Here is a 25378-nt window from a genome sequence, read left to right on the forward strand (position 1 = left end):
AATAATTGTGCCACACAAAAAGGGGGCCAAAATCCAACGCAAAAAAAAAACAACTGAGGACGGATACCACTGTACAATGCAAGATAACAGTTTTAATGCCTTCAAAAAGCTATGTTTTTACATTTTTACACAAAATGAACAATTAGCTTAAAATCTTAAGAAGAACTCTTCCTCGGGCAGCAATGTGTTCTTGTACTCCTCAATAGCGTTTGCATAGGAATAATTATGGTCAAAGAAATCTCTTGTTGCCATGCATACGTTAGGTCTCTCTCTCTGCGCTCACCTGCAGCGAGCAGGTACTTGACCAGCTCCAGGTGACCCTCCTGTGCAGCCTCCATGAGGGGAGTGGAGCAGCCCAGCTCGATGTCGGCGCCGGCTTTGATGAGGAAGTCGGCCACCTCCAAGAAGCCTCCGCAGCACGCCAGTGTCAACGCTGTCTCCTGCGTCTCCTCTGTCTGGGCGTTTATGTTAGCACCTGGACAACCAAGCGGAGGGAGTTATTTCTGGATTTGTTACGATTCAAGGTTTGATAGAACTAGACAAGGGCTGCTAAGTGATGTCGTGAGAATGTACTGCCATCTATTTGTTGGGAAAAATATATATATTTAAAATGTTTATTAAAATATTTTACAATAACGTGCCCAAAATGCGGATGAAAATGTATTGGGAAATTAGTGTATACTGATATAGTAAATTTCAATATAAGGCATAACCTTCTGCATTGTTCAATTTATATAGGAATAATAAATAGTCACGAAATCCCACAGCACACCTAGACTTGTCTTATGGCACACCGTTTGGAAACAAAGTCATGTACAGTGTATGCACTGCACAGCAAAATAAAGATATCTTCCTGTGCAAGCTACTCGTTATCCATTACGTCAGTTCAGTTCCCAAGTCACATCCTAAAAAAAACCATGATGAAAAGTCTGTTTAGATTGTGTTCTACATATTGCCAAACTACTGTGAAACAGTTTGACTAATATTCTCTGCTCAAAGAAGTCTGTGGGAAAAGATTTTGTCTCCATTATTAGACTCCGACAAAGAAAGAAACTGGGAGACAAACAGTGTATTTATAGTGGAGACAGAATGTGTCAATAATTAACCATAAACCACCCCACATACATTATGTACATTACTGGTTCAATTCAATAGCCTACAACAGGGGTGCCCATTACGTCTATCGCGGTCGACCAGTCGATCACAAGCGTTGCGCAGGTAGACCGCTTGGCCCTGCCATGAAAAAACAAACAAAAAAACAATCCTCGCCTCGGGCATGCGGCGGCGGCGGCTTTAAAACCCCCCACAATGCAGTGCCTTGTTTTCAAGTGTGGGGAACGTCGGGTCTGCTCAGTTAATTGTTTCAAAAGAAAACTAAAAATGTTATCAAAAATGCAGCGCAAGGATCTGAGGAAGTTCCCAAACCTAGAATCGGTAGAGTACGGTTGTAAGGCGTGTGTGCGTGCATGCATGCATGCTGTGTGCGTGTCTGTTTGAGTGTGTGTGCGTGTCTGTGTGAGTGATATAATATCGGCTATCTGGCTTTTTGATTCTCCACTAATCGGTAATCGGAAATATCGGCCAAAAACCATATCAGTCGATCACTACCATATACTGTAGGTACATATTGAGTATTTTAAGCAATGGGATAATTCTTTTTTGGGTTGGTAGATCACCTTGAGCTGGAAATTTTAAAAGTAGACCTCAAGTCAAAAAAGTGTGGGCACCCCTGGCCTACAATTAGCCTAACTGAAGCAAAGCCTGCAAGTTATTAGCGACATACTCAACCATTTTGTCTGACCCGAGGCATTTACAGCAGCTTGCCAAACTTTTTACTGGTGACTAGAGGCTTTGTTTCACAACAGCATCTCCATGTTTTTAGACTACCTTCTGAGCTGGATTGCAACACTGATGAAAACAGACAGTTTCTCCAAAAGCAAGAGTCACAATGACTCTGCTTGGAAAGGTGCCTAGAGGTCCATCAATCAACCAGCCCCCTCTTTTATTTGTCTCGACACCAAACTGTCTCAAAGATAATATGCAGATAATATCTGGCCAAGTGCCATTACCACCCAGTGACGTCTGTGCCAAACATAACAAGGTTTGGCATAGCCAGACAGACCATATGGTCCTTGTAAGGGCAAGAGTTTGACTTTGAATCCAACTCCTGTCATGTCTGTCAGCGCGCCTAGTAGAGTCCCGTGTTCAATAATTAGGCATGAAAATGTCTGCTCGAGCCAAGCAGTCAAACATTCCTCCACCCCATTTCACCTATGTTGAATACACCGCCCCACACCACTCAGCTGGCCCAGAGTTGTAAAACGGCCCCCGTGGAGCAGATTGTGGAAAGATAAGAGACCCAAAAAAATGCCTATAATTTCAATAATAATACAATAACAATTGCTATCGTTTGCAGGCTGATGTACATCTAGTGGTTTTGATGGAACCCAGTGTGACTGCCTGGGGATCAGCGTGTTCTCTGGTTGATGAATGATAGGAAAATAGCAACATATGAACTAAGGTAAAGTTCAGACAAATTAAAGAGTCCAGTTCACTTCACCACCAGCGGAGTGAGTCCCTCTGAGTGGTGAGTCAGAATGACGTCACACACTGCAGTGCTGGCTCTTTTTCAGTTTCCATTGTTTCAGGGAGAAACCATTGTTTTCAGGATTTTCTTTTAAAAACTGAACGCACAACTGAATAGGATACTGAACTGAATGTATACTGAAGCAGTGTAAGAAGAATAATATGCAACCTTTTGATTTTTGTTATACTAGAGAAACTCTAATCCCTTGAACCCTTTTCCCTGCATTCAAGTTTTGACTACTTGCTCGTTAAGTCATGCCATGATGCATGCATTCAGAGCGTAAAGTTGCCATACTACTCAAGCTTGTAATTTTGCGTAAGAGTTGCTCAGGCGTATAAATAAAAATAGACTGTGTGTACACTACGGTGCTATTAGCTCCCATTGTTTATTTCCATCAAGGATCTTCATCAGGATGATGGGACTATTTTGTATTGTTATGCTGATCTTCCGATTGTCCTGCACCTGTTAACCAGAGTTCATGTTCTACGTTCCTAATTTATTGCTCAGGTTTATAACCACAGATTGTCATGTGAATTATATGAACATAAATGGCATGTATAAGATTATTGTAACAGTTGAAATGTCACAGCAGACCTACAAGAGAACAACGCATTGTGCTCATAGGGTATGCTATTTTCATGGCCCTCATGGGTGTTTTTTAAAAGATTTTTGCAACAGGGTGTGTGGGGGGTTTAAGTCTATGGGGGTCCTGGGACCCCTAGTAGTCTAGGTGTGGTGAGAGTTCCTTACCTTGAGCCAGCAGCAGTGCCACCATCTCCTCATGGCCCTCTCTGGCTGCCTCCATCAGGGGAGTGTAGCCCTCATCATTCACCTGCACGCAAAACACAAGCACCAGCATGGTTGAACACGAGCAAAACACAAGCACAACATGTGTAAACTCTGAAAGTCTATAACTCTGTGTTATAGACCCATACAGGTCAATTTTGGTTCCATTTGTACACTCTCAGAGTCTCAGTTACAGTGGTCCTTGAAATTGAAAGGTTTAATGGTAAATGGTGCATTTATATAGAGGCTTTATCCAAGGCGCTTTACAGAGATGGTGCATTACATTCACACACATCGATGCTGGAGGAAACCATGCAAGGCACCAACCTGCACATCAGGAGCAATTAGGGGTTCAGAGTCTTACTCAAGGACACTTCGACACCAACTCTGGGGGAGCCCGGGTTCGAACTGGCATCCGGTCACTCTACCCCTGAGCCACTGCCGCCCCAAAGGTTATAGCCATGTCCTCCTCCCACAACCACCAACTAACAGAAGTATATTAATGATAAAAATATGTCTGAATGTTCACAGGCCAACTGCAAATGCTGTAGGCGCAACAAAAAAGACCATTCATTTTAATATTCCTCCAGTTCTTACGCATAGGCAAGCTGACCAATGCAAATGCGCCTTTGTAGGAGGACAGTAAATTCAGCTGCACAATATAGCTAGGCTTACTTAATGTCCACATACAAGCTCCGACAGTGTGATAAAAACAGAAACGTCCGTTCTCCTACCTCTTCCAGGTTGGCTCCTCGTTCTATGAGCAGGGCAGCCAGCTCCACGTGGCCCCCACAGGCTGCCAGGGTGAGGGGCGACTCGAAGGAGTCGGCCGGCATGTTGACCTGCGCGCCGCTGTCCAACAGCAGTCGCGCCACTTCCACATGGCCGTCCTGGGACAGCGGAGAGAGAGACACAATGGAGGGGAGAGGTAAGCACCTGATGCTTGGGGAACGCGTGCCACGCTTCCGGGCCTGTCGCCGTTACATTCAACTTGACGATTATTTGTCGTACAAATAATTGCAATTAAAGATTTTAATGTTTTTCTTTTTTTGGGGGGCATTATTCATTAGAACATATGGCTATTGGTATTGGATACAAATTATTATTACAAATTATACTTTCTAAAAAAAAAAGAGAAATAGCAGAAATAGCTGATCTACAAGCTTACATTTTTGGAAAATGTTTACAAATGTAAACAATGACAATTATGCAAAATAATTGCAATTATCTCAAATAATTGGGACAGGCATAGTGTCACGCATTTTAAAGATACAATCCATAAATCACATTGCATCCAATCGTATAGTATGTTAAATACAACATGGCCAATACAACTGCTGTGAATGAAGGTGGTCTCCCTGCTCTTCCATTGAGAAATGTAGATCCTGCGGTCGGGCAAGGCCACTAGTGGTTGACAACAGGTATTGCATGAAGCTCAAAGCCTACTGCCCGAACGGGTCTTCCATTTTAGCTCAGCGGTAGAAATTGCGAGGCTCAACCGGAGACCCGATTTCGATTGCAGCTTAAACTCTAGAAAGAACCACCGGAGCGGATATGTTGCTCGGTAGACGTGAGGACTTAAAATCAATAAACGGCAGAAATCCATTGTTTTTGACGGTCTAATATCAGAAGCAGTACTGCTTCCAAAAACATAAGACACCGCCGGCAGAGATAGCGCAACAGTACTACACAAAAGGATTAAGGTTACAACATAGTATACGTAGAGTTTAACCTAGTGTGAGTTTAAATCGGCGCTTGTTATTCCCCAAAAGGCTTCCCTTGAGTACATATCGTGGAACAAAACCGTCTCTTATGACAACCTTGACGCCCAATTAGAGCAGCGAGTCTCCAGACTATCCACCATAAGGCAGGAAGGTGGGGTGGAGAGATAGAGGGGTGGAGAATGATTAGGGATGCACTATTCTGCCTGAAATTTTAATCCACGTTTTCTGGCTTACAATTGACACGATTCTTAAATACATGAATGGTGTTCATTTTATACTAAATCTAAAGCACGCCAACTCAAATCCAAACATGAATGTACTAAAATGTCTAATATATGCAAAAACATATCTCAGTGTGTAATCGGTTCACAAGCAAAGGCTTCTAGGCCCTAATGTAGTATACACAAATATGTACAGGACAAAATATGGCAAAGCTCCGCAAAATAATTCTTCCCAATGTCAGGATTGGTTCAAATGTGTCACCCCTTTCCCATTATCAGCAGAATCTGCTGACAAGCGGGACTTCTATCTGCAAAAACCTGATGAAGGTCAGTGTGACCAAAACCTGTTCCGACTACAATAAAGACAGCGTGTTCCTTTTTCCTCAAACCATTCTCTCCCGCCATACGTATACAGTATGCAGTCGACTGCCGTGGGCTTCAAATTTACTTTAATCTACTCTGCCATTTCATGTAGCCTGCGTCTCAGTGGGTGGTTGCAGTCACGTTGGCGTAGCACGTTGGGGCCTATCGTCGCCCAAACGCTGATAACAGGCTTTTCTGATTCAAATTGCACACGACAGTGAATGATCACCGTTGAATAGAGGAAGGAAGCGCTGCCGCGGTCCTTCGTTTGTTGAACTGAATACAGGTGCTCGTTGGCAAGGTTTAGGACCCTGACGAAGGCTTATAGCCCAAACGCGTTGGTCCTTTCTTTTTTAATGATCTTTGCCATGCCATAAAAAACAATAAAGGCTTTTTCACTTCACTGGAACAGAGTGCCTTGATCACCACTGAACGCGTGTGTTGAAACTTGAGGGTGATGCTCACCATGCAAGCCTCCATCAGCGCTGTGTGCATCTCGTCCGTTTTATGCTCCTGGTCTGCCCCCGCCTCCAACAGAAAGCGCACCATATCCAAATGACCTGGAAAAAATGTCCCGTGTTACATTTTTGTTTTGGAACCCTGTACTGACAGCGATAAAAATAAAGATTTTAGATGGCACATGTTCTCAATAGGGGGTAACATTCCTAACATAACATTTCTCGTGGATTCAAGGAAATTTAAATATCATTACTTAACATATTTGTTATAATCTGCGATTAGTGAAACAGCATGAATCTATGCTGTTGCGCTTACTGTACTACATACAGCAAAACAGAAATTGCAGCTAGTATGTAGGTATGCATGAATGCTAGTTTCAATAATTAATAACCAAAAATAGCCAATCTACAAGCTATTCTCGGCACGTGACATGCTTCCACAGAAGACATGGCGACTTCCACGGAATCCAGACGACTGAAATCGGCGCAGAGAACTTTAATCCAGGCGTTCTGACCTTTGTAGCAGGCGAGCGTGAGCGCACTCTCCTTGAACTCGTTGGAGTGTGTGTTGATGCCGGCGCCAAACTCCAGCAGCACCCGGGCCACTTCCACGTGGCCCGCGCTGGCCGCCTCCATCAGGGGCGTGTGTCCGTTCTCGTTGTGGTCCTCGATGTTGGCTCCCTCTTTGAGCAGTACCTTCACCACGTCCACGAAGCCACCCGCGCATGCATACGTTAGAGCTGTGTTACCTGGAGGACAGCAGGGGGGGCCGTTATCACATTATATATTCTATATCAAGCATACGTTAGAGCTGTGTTACCTGGAGGACAGGAGCACATTATCACATTATCTATAGATTCTATATCACACATACGTTAGAGCTGCGTTACCTGGAGGAGGACAGGAGCACATTATCACATTATCTATAGATTCTAAATCAAGCAATACGTTAGAGCTGCGTTACCTGGAGGAGGACAGGAGCAGATTATCTATAGATTCTATATCAGTGGCTTTCAAACGATATTTTGGCATCATTTGATAAGATTTGGTCCAGATAAAAAAAACTTTATCTATATGGATAAAACAAAAGTATTTCCTTTAGAGGTGCAACAGTAAAATAATCGAACTAATCCACAATAATGGGTTATCGGGGCGTGCACAGATAGAAACGTGGTAGTGCTAGAGCACCTGGCCTTTTATTATTTTTTTAATATCACACCCATGTGAACTGAGTGGTGCAACTCTGTGTGGGGGCCCCCGGTGGGTCCCCGGAATTCCAGACCCACAGGAATGCGCCCAGGATGCCAGCGAGCCAACCCGTGTCCGAAACGGTCGAGAAATGACAGAGTTACTGTGTGGGGGAATTAGCATTTAGCAGACACCTCTCTCTCCCCCCCTCCCTCTCTCTCTCTCTCTCTCTGTCCCTCTCTCTCTAATTAGCAAGCTAACAGTGCAACACTATCTCTCTCTCTCTGTTTCTAGAACAACAGCGCCACTTTTGCCCCTACTGGTAAACATTGGGACATAGTCACATAGTCACTTAGGTTAGGACATAGCTGTTCCTTGGAGTGGTTGCACCACTCAAAAATAAATTTAAACTGGTTTTGGGTCACCCTTGGTAGCCGGAAAAGATCCCAATAGTTTGCGTTGTGCATTGAGGTTTCACCTGTGGACGACTGCGAGTTGACGTCTGCCCCGTGGACCAGCAGCAGTTTGACGATGTCCACGTAGCCTCCACTGGCTGCAGCCATCAAGGGCGTTATGTCACCTTTGATGCCCCGATCCTCCACGTTGGCATGCATGGCCAACAACACCTAGGAACACCAATAGAACAGGTTGGAGGAGGAGTAGTGGCATTTATTCACATGGGTGGTAATTTAGGCATTTAAACTGGCAGAGTGGCAGTGAATGAGTGAATACATATAGAGCTTTAATTTGAACAACAGATTACAGAATGGAAACATAAGGGGCTTTTTTGCAAGATAAACTTACCCCACACTGGGTGTAAATTGTGCACGGAACAGCGACTGTTCGGCTCTGACAGGGATTATCTTAGCTTTGAGAAATGGCTGTGCTGGGCACTAACAGGACAACAACCTTAACAACAGTTTATTGGGCCATGTTTCCAATACGCTTCAATGTTGTTTATTGAAGAGGAGCTCCTGTCACAAAGCTCTCAAAGTTCTTTAGCAAAGGCTGATGTCTGCCTTTCAGTGGCCTTGCTACATTTGTTGGGTTTACCAGATTTTGTTAGCACTGCTCACGTAGCATCATTTGCATATGGCCTTGCTTCACAATATTTCCTTGTTAATGTCCCCCACACAAAGTATTTCCAAACAAACCAGGGGTAAAAGTGCAGCAATAGAGCGAGTCAAAAACCAGTTAAACCACACACACATTGTTAAAGGTTAAAGGTCTTCGTCAGGCCAAATCCCAATCTGTGATTCGTTAAAGTGCATCCCCACACTAGCGCTCTGTTTGCTAAACAATTAGTACAATTATGTAAAATCATTCTGTTTTGGTGTATATCGTTCTAAACCTATGTTCCTAGTGTTTTACATTGAGCCAACCAAGCTGACAAAAATCGCAAATTGAGGCTTTAACGTTTTCTTTTATTAAATATACGAGGCCATTATTGTTTTATGTAGGATGCTTCTGAACATGAATTCCATTACTATGGAACAGATTCCAAGCTATGCTACTGAACAAATAATTGAAAAAAAACAACTGCCGTTTTGTTATTCTTTCTAATTATTTGATCGGCCTGAAAATTTGTGTTTGTTGTCATGATTTCTCACAACTCGAGTTGGCTTTGTACGAGGCTTAAAAGGTCTTTAAATAAATACTTTTTGAAATGTCTATGAGGAAAATGAACTGGGAATCATTTCCTGGGCCCTGGTAGGGGGCGGGACTGCGACGCTCTATTGGGACCTGCACCCAGAGGCAAATTCAAGGAAACAAACAGCAGAGGGCGCTGTTTTTTCTTTTTTTGCAGATAGGTTATGCCCGATTTGCACTGCAGTGTCGCAACACAGCGACGCATCATCCTTTAGTGAAGGCCAAGAAGAGAAACACATGCCACTGGCCTCCAAATGACTGAAATCGGTCGGGGCAACTGCAAACATCAAACCAGGAATACACAAAGCTTAAAATGCAGCGACGACAGGCCAGACACGGTCCAGCGAGCGCTGTACACACACACACCTGTGCGAGTTCGTAGTATCCTGCGGAGCAGGCGAGGCAGAGCAGGCTCTCTCCTTCCTCGGTGTGTTCGTTGACGCTCCGTCCCTCGTCCAGTAGCTTGCGTACCGCGTTGACGTCGCCGTCTGAGCACGCCTCCGCTAGACTACGGCTGAAAATAACCAGACTGCTACAATTACTGCCACTGTGGCAGGACATACACGCCTAGTAATTACACCGCTACAGTACAAGTTGTAGTGGTGTAATTATTAGGGGGGAAAAAACAGACCAAATAATAAACACCTGGAGATAAAAATGTGTCACAAGCTTTCAAAGACACTGCTAGTTCAGAGACTGATTCGACACCGTAGAGCAGTGGTTTTCAACACTTTTCATATCAAGGACCATTAATTATTCTGCATTTGAGCCACGGACCACCATTTGATGACATTTAGCTTCTCAGACCCAAAACGAATGAATATTGTGTTATCGTTGAATAAGATTTTGTCCACATGTCCATGCTATACTGATGTGGTACCATAGGAGAGACAATAGGCAAACATTGATCAAAACTAGAACTGCACTCTGTCGAGTGCCTACTTGCTTGTTGCACACAAGTAGGCCATAAATGCCCTACTAGTGCGCAAGCAGAGTGCGCAAGTACCGCTACAAACTGTCAAATCTCAGCTTCTCTGTGAAAGAACGGTTGAAATATTTAATTATTAGGTTTAGCTATTTGCTACGTACCTACTACCTAGTTTTTGGAGGTAAAAAAGTAGTATTGTAATGTTAAGTATGATAAGAGACGGCTTTCGATGGTGACGTATATGTCGATCAGTGGCGGGTGGATTAAAGGAAATGTATATGTAATTTGTAAATTGATTAGCGGTATACTGTGGTTACTTTGCATATGTCCCGCTTGATGCGTATGTATCGTAGCAGCATATGACGTCAGGTATAACTGGTATAACTAGCTCTCAATGATGACGTAATAAAGATGTGGATTAATCGGCTTTCGATGGTGACGTATATGTAGATCAGTGTCGGGTGGATTATAGGAAAGGTGAAAAGTGGAAAGGAAATGCCTCTATGTATATGTAATTTGAAAATTGATTAGCGGTATACTGTGGTTACTTTGCATATGTCCCGCTTGATGCGTATGTATCGTAGCAGCATATGACGTCAGGGTATAACTGGTATAACTAGCTCTCAATGATGACGTAATAAAGATGTGGATTAAAGGACCCAATTGGTTTTCGATGGTGACGATATGTTTTAGTGTCGGGAGGATTAAAGGTAGAGTAAGTGATTTCACTTAATTCAAATATCACTTATTTTTTTGTTTTGTTGTGATAATCCTCTCTACTATAGAGTGTGCTGACCATATAAAGAGTTCCTCCCTGTCCCCAGTTAACCCCTGGGGGTCAAAAAACCTTCGTTTTTGACTCTCTATCCTGATTGGACGAAGGCTTAGGTCCCACAGCCAAAAACTAAACCTAAGGTTTTTTGAGTGAAATCACTTACTCTACCTTTAAAGGTAATGCCCCTATGTATACATGTATGTATACATGCATGTAATCTGACACCACTGCCATATCAAGCACAAGTAGTCATTACGTCATACACTGGAACGGCGCATACGCATCAAACGGCAACATGGACAAAAACTTTACTTGCACGCTCTGCTTGCGTAAGTAATAACAATGCTCTAATTGTGGAGAGTTCTTGTAAATTAAGTAATGCAGATGTTTAACAATGACGTGACGTAAAATGAAACCAAATGGACCGAATGGTTTCATTTCAAAGAGTTAAAGATCTATATAAGGGTCCATTTGGTTATCAATTCTCTATCATTTAGCTGGGGACCACCTGGAACCCTCTCAAGGAACAATGGTGGTCCCCGGACCACGGGTTGAAAACCATTGCCGTAGAGGTTAAAAATGGATGGAAAACGGTGCGGATGCAATTAAAGACTTTAGTGCGGGCCTTCGTATTGGGACAGTGACATCATTAATGGGTTTTCAAAGCAGTGGGCATTGGTCTGTTACCGGACGTTCTCGCCTCAGGTCTAGCAAACTACACTGAAATTAGATTTTCCCAGACATATCAACAGGACGGAGATCTCTGATCACATTAATGTGGATTTTCCTAAACCAGTGTAGTTCTCAAAAGTGCAGTCTGTGGGCGATTCAAAAAATTGCTGATTCACAAGCTCACAACGCATCGCGAAGCAACGCCTTGTGAGCTTGTAGATGTATGTATTTTTGTATTTGTTTTTGAAAGATATTCAAAATAAATTGATTTAGAAAGTAGATTTTATTTTATTTGTACACACATTTTCTTCTGGTGATCCCTGGCACACAACCTTGTTTAGATGTGAGGTCCACGTACAAATACATTTTATGATCCTTGACTGCCATGAAAGCGTTTGAGAACCATCGTCATGACCAACGCTGTTTAACCCATCAAAACCAGGAAAGCATCGTTCTCATTTTTGTATATAGCAGTAAGTAATAGCAGAAAATGCAAGTACTACTAAATAGCAGAAATACAAGCTCACAGCGTGAGCTTGTACATCTCCTATTTTTGGATATAGCAGAACAATCTGGGAAGTGAGAGTACTACTGATTTAGAAAATGGTCTTAATGGGTTAATCAGCCCCAATTCATCCAAGTGGATGAATCATGTACTGCAGTGGTTTTCATTATTTATTCAGCTCAATAGAGCTTGTAGGTCTGCTATTTTTGAAAAATCGTGAAAATGTGGCGCAAATCTTTAAATATATTCTTTGAGAGCGAGCGTCTTTAACTCAAATCTTTGCTTCGGGGGGGGGGGGGGGGGGGGGGGTCACTGGAACAACATATTTTCAGATGGGGGTCGGCGGCCAATTACATATATTTGAAATTGTTTGATAACGACTCACAGAAACATGGGTTTTTCAGAAAACCGTCAGGATTTAGAAGGCATTCGTAAAATCGTCAAGGTCTAAATGGGTTAGCAATCGTGTAACTCTCGAGAGCGTAAAATGAAACCAAGTTACGCTCTCAAGAGCTGGGGAACCACCTGGTTCCCCCTCGAGGACCACTGGCTGAATGAAAACCCCCGGTGCAGTGCGCCGCCAGCAGGAGGAGGAGATACATACTTGTCAGCTTGGCCGGCGTTGAGTGTGTTCTCCGCTCGCATGCGGGTCAGGGCCGCTGCCGCCTCGTCCAGGGCGCAGCTCACCGATGACGTCAGCCGCCGTAACACCTCGGGGTCTGCAAAAGCTTTACCATCGGCAGTGGACAGTTTACCGATGCCTGCCGGGGCGGACACCAGAGGGCAGAGAGGGTGCATAGGACAAGGCAAACCACAGCAGTGGAGCACAGCAGCCACACCCAGCAGTCAAGAGACACCAGATGGAAGCAGCCAAGTCCAAATCCAGCCAATCCAGTCCAGGGGGTTAGTAGCAGCATCCACAATAAAAAAAAAAAGAAAGAAAGGAAAGAAGGAAAAACAAAAACAAAAACAAAAAAAAACACACACGCACACGCACGCACACACACACACGCACACACACGCACACAGAAAACACACACAAGCAATGTTGTTAATATGGCCAATTTCGTCTTTCGTCAATATTATTGGTCATCAGCATGGCGTTTTAATTCTCACACCGCTATATTCTATTTTTGATTGGGTGAAGGATTACACAAAGTAGTACAGAGCACAGAAGTCCAGTGGGTGATCATAGGACCAACACCCATGACGCAACGCTACGACCAGTGACCAGAGGTAAGGCAAACATCATCGCTGTGGGGGCAGAAAACCTTGTATATCCAGTGTCCCAATGCAACCGACAAATCTTTTAGTCACAAGCTCTTGGTTCAATATTTATAAAACCCCAGAGACTGACTTAACCTCTTTCAACATGGCCTCCCTATTTTGGGCATGTCATTATTAGGCAAACATTTTCAAAAACAGAAAATAGCTTGTTAGCTTGTAAATTATAAGCACCTACTCGGTACTCTACCGTTACAGTACTACCCTTTGCAAAGTATAAGGTAGGTAGAGCTTATGGGGAAATGGAGATACAAGGTTTTTGGCCGACAGCAATGATGTGCGTGTGGTTCTACACTGACCACCACCCGAGTAGCAGCAGCAGAGCAGACGATAAGAGATCTGGCTGGAGGAGGGGGAAAAAAGGGCAGAGCCCCCTTCTGTGTGAATTATAGATGGAGAGAGAGAGACGGTGAATGTGAGAAAAACAATGCAGAGACACTGGTCGGCAAGTGAAAGGGAGAGACAGCTGGGACAAGAGCAAGAATGTTGTACAAGAGAATAACAGTCACAGTGTGTGTGTGGGGGGGGGGTAAGGGGGTGGCACGGAGGGTGAAGAGAAAGCCGGAGAGGGGCGCAAAAGTAAACTATAGGCAGACAGGGAAAAAAACGAAGAAAAAAAAGACTGCTTGTTCTGATGACCTACATTGAAGGACCTTTCACAAGACGGGGCAAGGAGGGCCATTTTCCAGTCAGAGACACCGTTTGTGTGTGTGTTTGTGTACTTTGAGGGCATGTGTACAAGAGAAGCACAGAGAACAGCAGACACGGGGGAGGGGGGTGGCTTAGAACTATAGCTCTAGAATGTTAGCCTCAGCCTCAACCCATCCATTAGCCCGAGCAGCAGAGGGCTGCAGTCCTTGCGGTCTCTCTCCTGTGTCCTCAGCGCTACGCCTGCGACTCCGTCTAAACTTAGCCAGGCACTGCTGTCAGAGCGGGATTTCGCAACCCACCCCGAGGCAGCGGAAGCAGAGGTCTGGAAGGGTTGATCATTAATGCAGTGTGTTTATCTGACAGGGCGCTGGAAGAAGTGGGCTGAGCCACAGTGCTCTGTGCAGCGTAAACAACAACGGCCAAGAAGACACACACCGTGGCATCTTCCGACGCCGACACGCCTGCTTCTGTATTCAACGACGACCTTGGGTTCAAACTCTGAACAGAATATTTTGTGATTTTTGTTTATGGAGGAATCACTGCAAAGTATCTTATACAGCGAAGCTCGAGTTCTGCTTTTGCAATGTGACATTTTGTGCAACCGTGTCATCAAAAAGGCGGAGCTTCTCTTGATCAATTTAGATAGATCATAATTAATAGAAGCCAAAACCAACCAGCCCACTTCCCCATCTAGACAATAACTCAGTACCCTGTACTAACCAGGTTACAATAATAATCAATCTGATTTAAATACCTAGTCAGACTCATTACACTGCTAGCCAACTGTGGTGCTCTAGTTAGCTAGCTACACAATTATACTGCCAACACAAGGCAACCACGATTAAACCTCATTAACAGCGGGTTATGGTAATCATGATAACATGATAGCTTCAAGAATGTTCAAAGCTTTCCTTAACAGTCTGACCATAGTGGGAGTGTTCAATCTTTATTTAATCTTTAAGAGCATTGCGGATCGTGAGCTTATAAATAACCCTAATGCATGATTTCTGAATCATTAACAGTGCACTCTGTATGAATAAGAATGAGGTTTGTCGAGTCAAGAAGCCACCATAGTTTCTATTATCATTTTTGTTCAGATGGCATACTTGGCTCCAGGATTCACTTCATTCACCTTCTGGCTGTCCCTGTGGAGCCATGCCTACTAGCTCAGTGAAACAGGGCCTGTGCAAAACCCTGGAGCAAAGTTCAAACATCAGGTTTGGACAAACTGTTTACCCATAAACACATACTCTAGCACTACTCCCACCAATAATCTACAATATTTACACATGAACTATCTTTTAGGTCTGACAATATACGCATGTCAATTCTTGTTCTGAAGAACAAGAGACATATCTACTATATGCTTGAAAACCAGTTTGACTGACAGCAATAGTGTAGAATGTAGATCATCTCTGCACCATCTCTGCATCACATTTAGTAACAACAGAGACTGTTATTGCTGAATCACAACAAGTAACAGAATCTTATTGCTGAAGACAATTCTTGGGTTTATGCCAGATAATGATCATCACGCAGTTTAGCCATTGCTGTATCACTTCTGTGAGAGATGCGTCAGTTACAGAATGCATAAAGTAAGAGCTAAATTGCAAACATGTATAAATGGGGACGGGAGCTTCACCAGTATTTAACATGAATCCATTCCCAACATCCTATTGCGAGTGAAAATCTGAAATAAACACTTACCAATAATGTGCTGTGTCTACAAGAAACTCAAAAACTCATCGCCTCTCATGTGAGCTGGAAGCCATTTGATCATATATGTATAATAAGGCTTCACATTAAATATCAGCCAAGATTCGCCAAAGTTACAAGTTGGACTAAACTAACTGACATGTCATAATGTAATTGAATTGAGGAGCAGTCATGTTCTCAGGGTGGATACCCAAAGGGCCTTCATTATTCTGTAACATGTTCAGATATGTAAATGGATGAAGGTCTGTGGGCATGCTGTCCCCACAAGAACATTTTGAAAGATATTTGCTTTACATGCTCATTTCTAGTTAGATTTTAAGCATGTGTATGTGCCTGAAAGAGTCAGGCACAACTGTTGAAATTTGAATTAGCCAACTCTGTCATCCAACCCGATCAAGAGGGGTAGAATTTAAATTTGTTCTCCCACGTGGGAGGTCTGGGTTCAAATCCCAGTTTAGGCCATGAAATGTATGGGATTGCAGATTTAATATGTAACAGCATTCACCGTCTCCCGCAAGCTTTTAATTGGCCTAAGGGCAATTAACCACAAGTTGGTATGCATCTTCTATCTACGTAGTAGACAAGGCCAGGGGAGAAACCGGAAGAGGTGTGAGATTAGCCGTTAGCCTCTCAACCTTGTTCCCAGCCAAGTGAGGTGAGGTTAATCTGCCTGGCTAGGCAGGCTGGGACACAGATTAATGTACAGATTACATAGATAGAATCCAGGTCCTAAATACGAAGTATAATTTTTTCCTTGTAACTCAATCTGGGGAAACTATGATGATTTAAATACTTGCACAACTGATGGATGCCCAATTATTTCAGCATGCAGCTTTATCCTGAGCATGGCTACAGTTATAAATAACACTGACACGTGTCGTCTTTTCTCTGACAACAATATGCTCTAGCTGCCATGTGTTGCAAAATGCTGTGAAAACTCCAATGCAAACTAAGTCACAGTTAACCCATGAAGACCTGAGACCGATTCTACAAAAGCCTTTTAAATCAGTGGTTCTTCTCACACTTTGAAGATTTTTCCAAAAAATAAATAAATAAATAAATAGCAGATGTACAAGCTCGCAGTGGCACCTTGGCACAAAGTGACGCATTGTGAGCTTGTATATCTGCTATTTCTGAGAGGCGCTAGCCCCTCCTATACAGGTTTAATGTTTGTCTTTAGTTCAATGTTTGTTTTGTAAACGCCATTGACAATGAAGGGAAAATGTATGTCATAATGTAACTCATTACGTCATATTGTCTCTTTATTGTTAATGTCGTTTAATGTTTGTGTTGGCACCGTTTGTTTTACATCACCATTACCTAATCACCTAATCAACATGAATTAGACTTTAATATATTAGCCCACCTAACTTCACACAGGTGTGATTTTTGAATAACCAACCAATGCTAAAATCTAAACGTGCATAATATAAAGGGGAGAAGGGAAAAATGTCTAACATGCCCTTCTCCCATTTATATTATGTATTCTAATTTTTGCATATTTTTCTCTGGCTACAACCTATAGCTATAGTTCAGCCTTAGGTAATCTGTACAAACTGAAGCCTCAATAAAGGTGTAATTGTGATTGTGGAAAAAAGGGCAGAAAGACAAGACATTTCAGCTGATGGGTTCTAAAGTGGTTAATGTTGTCAGTTAGTTAGGACGACGGTTCACAGATGTAATAATTGAGGCTAGGGCTGGGCGACATGGATATCACAATATATTTGACCAAATACCTCAATGTCAATACCATGATGATAATATGATATTGTGATGAAAGTGATAATATAAGACAAATGTTTATTTTTAGTTTGTTTTTCTAGAATACCAGAACACGATCTCAATATTGCTGTGATGCAACACCGTTGTGAGCTTGTAGATCAGCTAGTTTTGAAAATACGTGATTACAACCAGGAAAAGACTTATGCCATATCACCAGATTTACAATATCCAATCCCAGATGATATCTAGTCTCATATCACGATGTTGATAATATAATATCGCCCAGCCCTAATCGAGGCCAGTCAGTGAGTGGACGGGTTATGGATGGCGTCACAGTGATGCAAATAGCCTGCATCCTTAAGACTCACTAAATTGAGAAAGGACACAATCATATCACCCTCCGGGGGTCCTGGGATGCAATACTGTCGTCAGTACTGTACTCTTAATGTCGTTGAAATAGGACTCATAAAATGTCCCTGGGCACCATCTAAAAGACCATCCCTGGGTCTCGGGACCCATTATATTGAAAACCTATTTACATCACTGGCGTCATCAGGAGAGGTTAAAATGATTGATTCATGAAACAAAACCGATTAGAAAAACAAGTCGTGTACCTGCAGCCTCCAGCAGCGCTTCGAGACGAGCCTGCGTTTCTGGATCGACCGTCCTCAGGTCCACTCCGTCTGAGGCGCTCGACATAAGCAGCTCCGACGCCGTCTTCATGATGGGGTTGTCCAGGTCTTCCTGGTCCAGGATAAAAGACTCCACCTGCACAAGCAGTGGCAGAGGAGGAATGAGGAGCGAGAAAGACAGCTAAATATGATCCGTTAGCCGATGCATGTTCAAAGTTCATACTTTGGTTTCCTAAACCACTTGAACTCCAACATCCGTATTCTGGGGGTAACATTAACACCAAAAACAAATCACACCGTGTGAAGTGAGGGGCGCTAATATATTAAAGTCTAACTCATGTTGATGGCATACTAGTTTCCTGTTACGTTTCCCCAAGCTTTGTTTGACTGGCTCGGCAGCAGGGGAACAGGAAACACACATGACAACGTCATATCTGTTTCCGGTTCAAATCTGCAGGAGAGCCAATCAAACGAAGCTATGGGAAACTGAACTGGGAACAGGAAACTAGAAAGGCAGGGCTAAAGTTATGCACTAGATAAGAAGTAATCCTTACTGTACTGTACTAGCATTGTAACTGGCTACTTGATTGCCAACCACTGTGCAGATTCTCTGCAGACACAGACTGATGGGACATATCATAATCATATGGGACAATTGAGAAGCATAATATATTCATAGTGTTGTTTCAAAGTGGAAATCCTGCTCAGCACACAACTGTAGTGTTGCATTTTAAAATCTACTTAAAAGATGACAACCTGAAGGTTGTTAGGCCCATGCACTAAAATATACATTTTGTCCATATGTTTTCACCGCAAGTGCAGTGTCCCAGAGCAATACTATGAAGACAACAAGATTACATGTGCTGCGATTTTTGTTTGTTAGGGTTAAAATAAGTCGTAAATAGCTCTGCAGTATATTCCCATAGTAAACAACATCACTGTGTATGTACTGTAGACTAGTGTTTGTTCAAGAGTATCCCATTCTTCTCTCCATCTTTTTAGTAAAGGTCAGGATGAACAAACACTATAGCAATGATGAAGACAACTTTGTTTTAACTAAAAATATCACTTACACCTTTAATATAGTAGTTAGTACCATCGATAAAGTACTAGTACCGGTCATGAAAATGTGTATGTGTGCACCTTACACATAACGCTGGGTTCACTGGTGGTGAAAATATGAACTGTAATCAAACATGATGTGAACACATTCTCTAATCAAACATGCTGTGTGAACACAACACGTTCTCTATTGAGTTGGCTTAATGCACCAATTAACTGCTAATTAGATTGTTCTCCGTATTGACCTTAAGCACCACAATACTTGCTGCTGATGGAATGGCCTTCTGGCCCGTCACTACACTCCATTTAGAATGACTTATGGTCACCGTTTCATGAAGTCACCGTTTCGGCTGTTTTAAGATATTTTATGAGAATATCTGCATAAGAGAGCCCCCAAAAAATAGATGCAACATGAGCATGTAGCATGCAGCATGTAATGCAAGTTTAGAAGCTCTCAAAAAAGATTTTATCTGTTATACTATAACGAAATATCAGCTAGTATGATTCTATGTTACGGAGAATGATCTTAACAGCTGTGACATAAGAGCCAGTGTCAATCTGGTGTTCCTATTTTGGGCATGTAGAAAAATGTTCAAGAAACTGAAAATAATCTACAATCTCAAAGCATGTTGTGATGCGACCCTTTTGGATCTTGTAGATCAGCCATCTGTACTTTCTTTTCACTTTTCCCAAGTTACACCGAGTTCTTGCTGATGCCAGTTTAATATTTATTCTTTGCCAAGAAGTCAGAGAAGTGGATCGTTATGAATAAGGTTAATAGGATGTTACTGAATGTTTATGGTTTTAAAAAAAGGAAAGTATAGGTTTAGACTAATAATCACAACACTAGGACTGCAATATTACTACCATTGTGTTGACAGAACTATTCTACTCATCTCAATGATCACATATGCCCGTTTTACTTGCTATATGTTGAGCATTAATGACACTCCCCTCTACACTGGTTCTCAAAGCGGGGGCCAGGGACCCTCAGGGATTCTTGGAGGTTCCAAACGGACCCATTAATACAGTCTGTAATTCAAGAGGATAGAAATTAAGCCAAAAGGACCCTTCCATTTCTACACTCTGAGTCATGGGGGTCCTTGAAATGTAAAAGTTTGAGAACCAACGGCATAGTAGAATCTTATAGAATCTCCCATTGTTTGTGATTAGCTTGTAGAGCAGATCTCAGCTTTACCTAAGTTCCAAATTTTGAGCATGGTGACAGTTAGTTTCAGCCTCACCCCAGCCAGAACATGTTGGGACTGACATGTTTTTTGACACATGCTCTACCTGTCATTTTTAACAAATTACTGCAAGAACTCAGTGACTCAGAAAGTGTATACTGCACAGTGCACACATTTAAAACAACCATCTCCTATTTATATTCATCTGCATCTTTCATCTGTATCTTTTCTTATGCCTGCTGCCAGATATAATTATTTCCTACCATAGTAACCCAGGAAAGAGGCAATGCCAATTCTAAATTATCTGAATTCTGATAGTTTGACGTTACAAACCTGTATAATTTTAAACGTTCTTACCATGATACACTTTTCTTATTGTTGCTCAGTACCCTTGCATTATTACATTGTTTTCATGTATTATTATTATAGGCTATATGTTGGACATTAGCAGTCTGGCGAAGCATGCCACAACAACATTTCACTGCACATAATTGTATGAGCTCGTGACAAAGAAATCTTGTTCAATCTTCAATAACGACTAAATTCGGAGTACTCTACATGTCTAATTGGATTATGCTTACTCCAACTATGACCGTATTCGGGCTAAGGCAATCAGAAAATTCCGTTTTACATGGCAATTGGATTATTGCAGTCCATGTAAACACATGTGCTGCTACAGCCACAACTCAAACCACTACACACATGGGAAGGGATTCAGCTGAGAGTCAGCTGCCCCATGTACAGCACCACAGGCCTGTTGGCTGTCTCAGGCCGTCTCATCCATTGCACAGTCTTACAGATATTCCAGATTTCCAGTCGTTGGACAATTCTCCAGGGAGTGCTGCTTCAAGCAGATGTTATGCCTTATCATTCTTGTTACTGCAGTGGACATTGGATTTTCATGGTTATTCGTCATGGTTAACTTGTCAAATGTAAAACATTAGTTTTAGTATTATGCCTATTTATTACTTTGCACCACAGGTACTTGTACACATGACCCGAGGTGTTCAGACACCCTGTGCACGGCAGCTGACACAAAGCTTTAAGCTGACGGCATGCATCTAACGGCCCTAGATAACCTCAATATAGGTAATCAAATATATTCAAAAATATCGCAGATATACCAATGCAAGTACTCAGGTAGGGCAGTTTGGGGACAACCAGATGAATACTGTACAGTAGGGTCTTTATTTATTTATTTAAAAAAAAATGTAATGAATTAAAAAAACATGTTGACGGATGGTCTGACTGTATGGGAATAGTGTTTTGGTTCTCAGCAAGGGGTGTAAAGTGTGTGGTTGACCCATATCTAGCAGTTAAACATGGGGGAAAAGTGCCACGCTGCATTGGATACAGCACTGGCCTCTTTGTGTGGCTCAACACCACTACATTCAGCCCAAGGTCAAGGCCAAAGAGGGGTTTGTGTATACCAAGCACCACACTTTCTGAAGTGTCCTGGTTCTATTGCACTATACCATTCAGTAGGCTAAGCACATACGCGTTATATACGAGGGGCGGAGGGGATGACAATATGATCATTTAGCCTAACTACAGTTAAGAATATAGCCATATAGGCTACCTGGGCCTTAACTAATTAAGTGGGCCTTTAAACCTTGTTTAGAAACTTTCTAAACAAATTATGACCTGGCCATCAATCAATACATTACTATTCAGATCTTATTCAGTGCTTGGATAATCATGCTAAACAAAAACAAAAAGGGGTGGGGGGGGGGGTGGGTCAGACTAAAACTCAGCTTATTTTCCTCTATAAGCTGCAGCAGGCTTTTGGTGAGGCCTGGTCCAGTGAGCAAATGCTGGAGGGAGTCGGCAATGTGGAGGAATGTAGCTATATGACAGGAATGCAGAGCACAATGACCCATGGGGGATGTAGTCGTGCACAGGCTTTTATAAACAACAATGGAAATCACAGTCTTTGCAATTAATGAACTACAGTTCCCAGACTGTATCCACAGAGCTGGAGAGGCCTAGAATGGCATCTGCTTAATCCTGCAGCTCAGATTTTAGCTACTGCCCAGAGCAGTGAGTCCTCCACCGGGGTATTATACCACAACAACACTCAGTTCCAGGCAGGGTGCCTATCTAGGCCCAGGCAGCAGAAGTCATAAGTTTACCATCTGATAGATCATTTTCAAACCCAGTAATAGTTTCTCCCCTCTGCTGCTAAACATCTACTTCAGATACGGGGGCAGACTGTATCAACACAGAGTCGAAGCTAACTGGTTTAGCCACCCTACCATCATGTCCAACAAAACACTTCATACACCCCGTTTCACAGTGTATGAGTAAGCACTAGCTAGCAGCTATTCTGAAATGTATTTCAACAGGTAGTGTGCAGCAACAGTTACTGCCAAACCATCACTCTGACGACTAGCACCAGTGAATGTTACATCTCCTTGTTGTCGGGACAGATGAAGTGTGCCATTGATCAACAATTAAAGCTAGTATGGCATTGTAATGTGATTACGACCGTGGATAGATTTGTGCCAATGTCAAATATTTACCAAGTAACCCTCTTGCATGTTTCAGTCCTGTGTCAGACTGTCATATGATCTGGTCAACTCAATTACATGACAATAGTCTGGGAGAGGCATCATGCCTTTAAACTTCAAGCTCGCATGACAAGGGACACAGTGAAAACATGTTTTCGTTTTTTTATGATGGCAGTTGCAGAGGCAGACTGGGTACTACCGATTTATTTTATTGTTTAATGCTAATTTGGAAGGGGTGGCTCACTGAAGCCTTTGTCAACCAACAATGCCTTGTTTTGTTGATCTTGATTTACAGTAAAACTAACCTGGATCAGCCAGGAATCATTATACTGTATAACACACAGACAGAACCTTTTGTATTATCAATGCACCTCCTGGGCCGAGCTAACGTACAATAGAGCCACACTGTTCAACTCAGCTGACACACCTGTCCCTGTGTGTGAATGCTGCTCACACATGGAAAGCTGGCCACTAAATAGTCTGCACGTACTATCGGCCGCTTGCAACTGTGACAAGACAAAACAAGTTGACACAGATTGTGGACATTTACCCGATGTCATTAGTGACTTGAGTGAGGGCTGAAACCAACCCCGTAGCCTCTTCTATTTGTCACGCCGTGGCGATCGAACGCGCGATCAGGCGAGACAAATAAGGCATCATTATAACGCATCTTAAAGTTAGTAATTAAAGTTGAAGGGCAGGAGTTAATTTACATAATTTTGAAAGGTGACGTAATTGCACCACTTCTTACTGTGAAATGGCAGCTTAAGTTAGCAGGCCGTTTAGTAGGTAGGTGGGTTTACACACATCTTACATTTGCTGTGGCAAGCCCAGCTACTGGTGAACTGCTGCAAAGTTGTGGTGTGTGTTGTGTGTGCATGTGTGTTGTGTGTGCACTGTGCACTGTGCGCCCGTGTACGTGTGTTATGTGTGCACAGCACAGGCACAGCACTGACGAGGCCGCCGTCGTCGTATCCACCCGAACTAGGCCGTAGTCCCAGCCCTACGCCGCATAAATAAAACATATCTACGCGCTAGCGTGACAAATTGCCAGTGTCTGTACAAAATATTGTCGGTCTCAAACCCCCCAAAGGCGTCTGGGCGCTCGTGGGACGTTATTAGAATAAACTGCTAGGTGATTTTACGTAATTTAATCGGCCTGGGAGGGGGGGTGGTTGCCAACTTGCTAACAGCTAACCCGCTAACTAGCTTTAGCCAGGACAGGAATGTAAAGGCGATTGAGAGACCAAGGACGCCTCAGTGATGTCACAACTAGGCGCCTTCTAGCGGAAGTGCTTCAGAATCATGGGACGACTTGAATCACCGACGTTGTCAAATTAACCACTTAACTCAAGAAATAGTCGGAAAATACTTCAAAAGTAGCCGATCTACAAGCCCACAACGCGTAGCATTGTCAGCTTGTACATCTGCTATAGTTTCATGACTTTGCTGTAATGACATGCCAAAAATAGAGACGCGTGTGTTCAAGTGGTTAAAAGGGCACAATTATGTTACTTCGTCGCGTGACACTGTCGCATGACAAAGATGATGCAGGTTTCAGTTAAACAATACGTCTTGTGTGCCATGGCACACCGAGGGTCAGGGATATATATATATGTATGTATATTATAGACATGACAGATTTCCAATAAAACACAATTAATTGTCAGGTTAATGGTTATAAAGCAGGTGTTCGTGTCAAGGGTCCCCCTGTATTCTGTAGTAATACCAACAGGCTACACATACACACACATTCTGGTGGTGTGTATAATGGTTCGTGTGTGTGTGACGTCACGGGCCCATCCTTGGCGTACTCTTCTAGAATGTAAGGCTATCTGTGGTTAGCCAGCTTAGCTAAATGTAGCGCTAGCAGCTCCACCGTACCTCCGAGACCTCGTCCTCGTCGCTGCCGGATCCCGGACCCGAGGAGAGCACGGCTGCTGCCGCTAGTTTGAAATCCAGTCTTTCTGTTGCTGCGGGCCCGCCGGACTCGCCGCCGAATAAACGCACTTTCTTTCCGCCTACACCGATCCCAATGCCCCCGAGTCCGACTCCCCCTGGTGTCGCTCCTACCCCCATCCCTACCGCCGGGGAGCGAGGAGTCACCGAGTCAATCTCGTCCTCGAAGCCGTCCGTCAGCATTGCCGTCCCGGCTACTGCATCCTGCATACTTGGGTGTTCGCGATACGTGTATTAACGAGTTTATCGTTGCCTTAAAGGTCCGTCCGGGGCTCTCCCTCGATGAATATTCGCGTGATTTGACTTCAGGGAATCCAAAAACTCTCCCGAAGCGAGGTTGAGGAGGATCTCTTTCCCCCAGCCATTAACTTTCTAACAACCTAACCCACTACGCACTGTTTCTCAGCAAGTCCCGCCTCTCAGGGAAAATCCCGGCGCGCTCGTTGGCTCCGCTCAAAATGTGCCCGCTTCCGACTGGTCCGTTTCTACGCCCGTCAGAGGAAAGACCGCAACGTAATGTTAGGTTTACCAATATCACGAGGCTGTAGAACGAACGTCAAGACTTGATATGGTAGAGAAGAGCAACTAAACTGGTGGCTGCTGCTACAGTGCGTTTAACACTAGTCCTCTTTGGGAAGTACGAATTAACGGGATAACTAACGGAAATAATAGGTGTGCTGTCATCAAATTCAATCAATTGTGAATTTTAGTTCAGTGTTGATTAACTGTAAAATATGTCAATTATAGGAAGCACCTTGCAAATTAGTCTAAAAATACTTAAACTTAGTATGTGTTTTG

General features: G+C 43.1%; 1 protein-coding gene across 18 annotated transcripts in view; it reads right to left on the bottom strand.

Moving 5' to 3' along the window:
* The window catches only part of ankhd1 (ankyrin repeat and KH domain containing 1), a 54457-nt gene extending 29503 nt beyond the window's left edge, over positions 1 to 24954 (bottom strand). For 7 of the 18 annotated variants that reach the window (XM_080774543.1, XM_080774536.1, XM_080774534.1 and 4 more), the window contains exons 1-10: positions 24506 to 24954; positions 17845 to 17998; positions 12462 to 12618; positions 9344 to 9506; positions 7806 to 7953; positions 6655 to 6888; positions 6147 to 6241; positions 4108 to 4269; positions 3338 to 3419; positions 284 to 475 (exon numbers count right to left, since the gene is read on the bottom strand). In XM_080774543.1, coding sequence (XP_080630669.1) covers positions 284 to 475; positions 3338 to 3419; positions 4108 to 4269; positions 6147 to 6241; positions 6655 to 6888; positions 7806 to 7953; positions 9344 to 9506; positions 12462 to 12618; positions 17845 to 17998; positions 24506 to 24790 — 1672 coding nt within the window. In that variant the 5' untranslated portion in view covers positions 24791 to 24954. The remainder of the gene's footprint in view (positions 1 to 283; positions 476 to 3337; positions 3420 to 4107; positions 4270 to 6146; positions 6242 to 6654; positions 6889 to 7805; positions 7954 to 9343; positions 9507 to 12461; positions 12619 to 17844; positions 17999 to 24505) is intronic. The other 11 variants (XM_080774535.1, XM_080774537.1, XM_080774542.1 and 8 more) reach the window with 6 other exon arrangements.
* Positions 24955 to 25378: the final 424 nt, after the last annotated feature.

This window comes from Protomyctophum bolini, assembly GCF_963924005.1.
Source record: "Protomyctophum bolini genome assembly, chromosome: 10".
Taxonomy (NCBI): Eukaryota; Metazoa; Chordata; class Actinopteri; order Myctophiformes; family Myctophidae; genus Protomyctophum; species Protomyctophum bolini.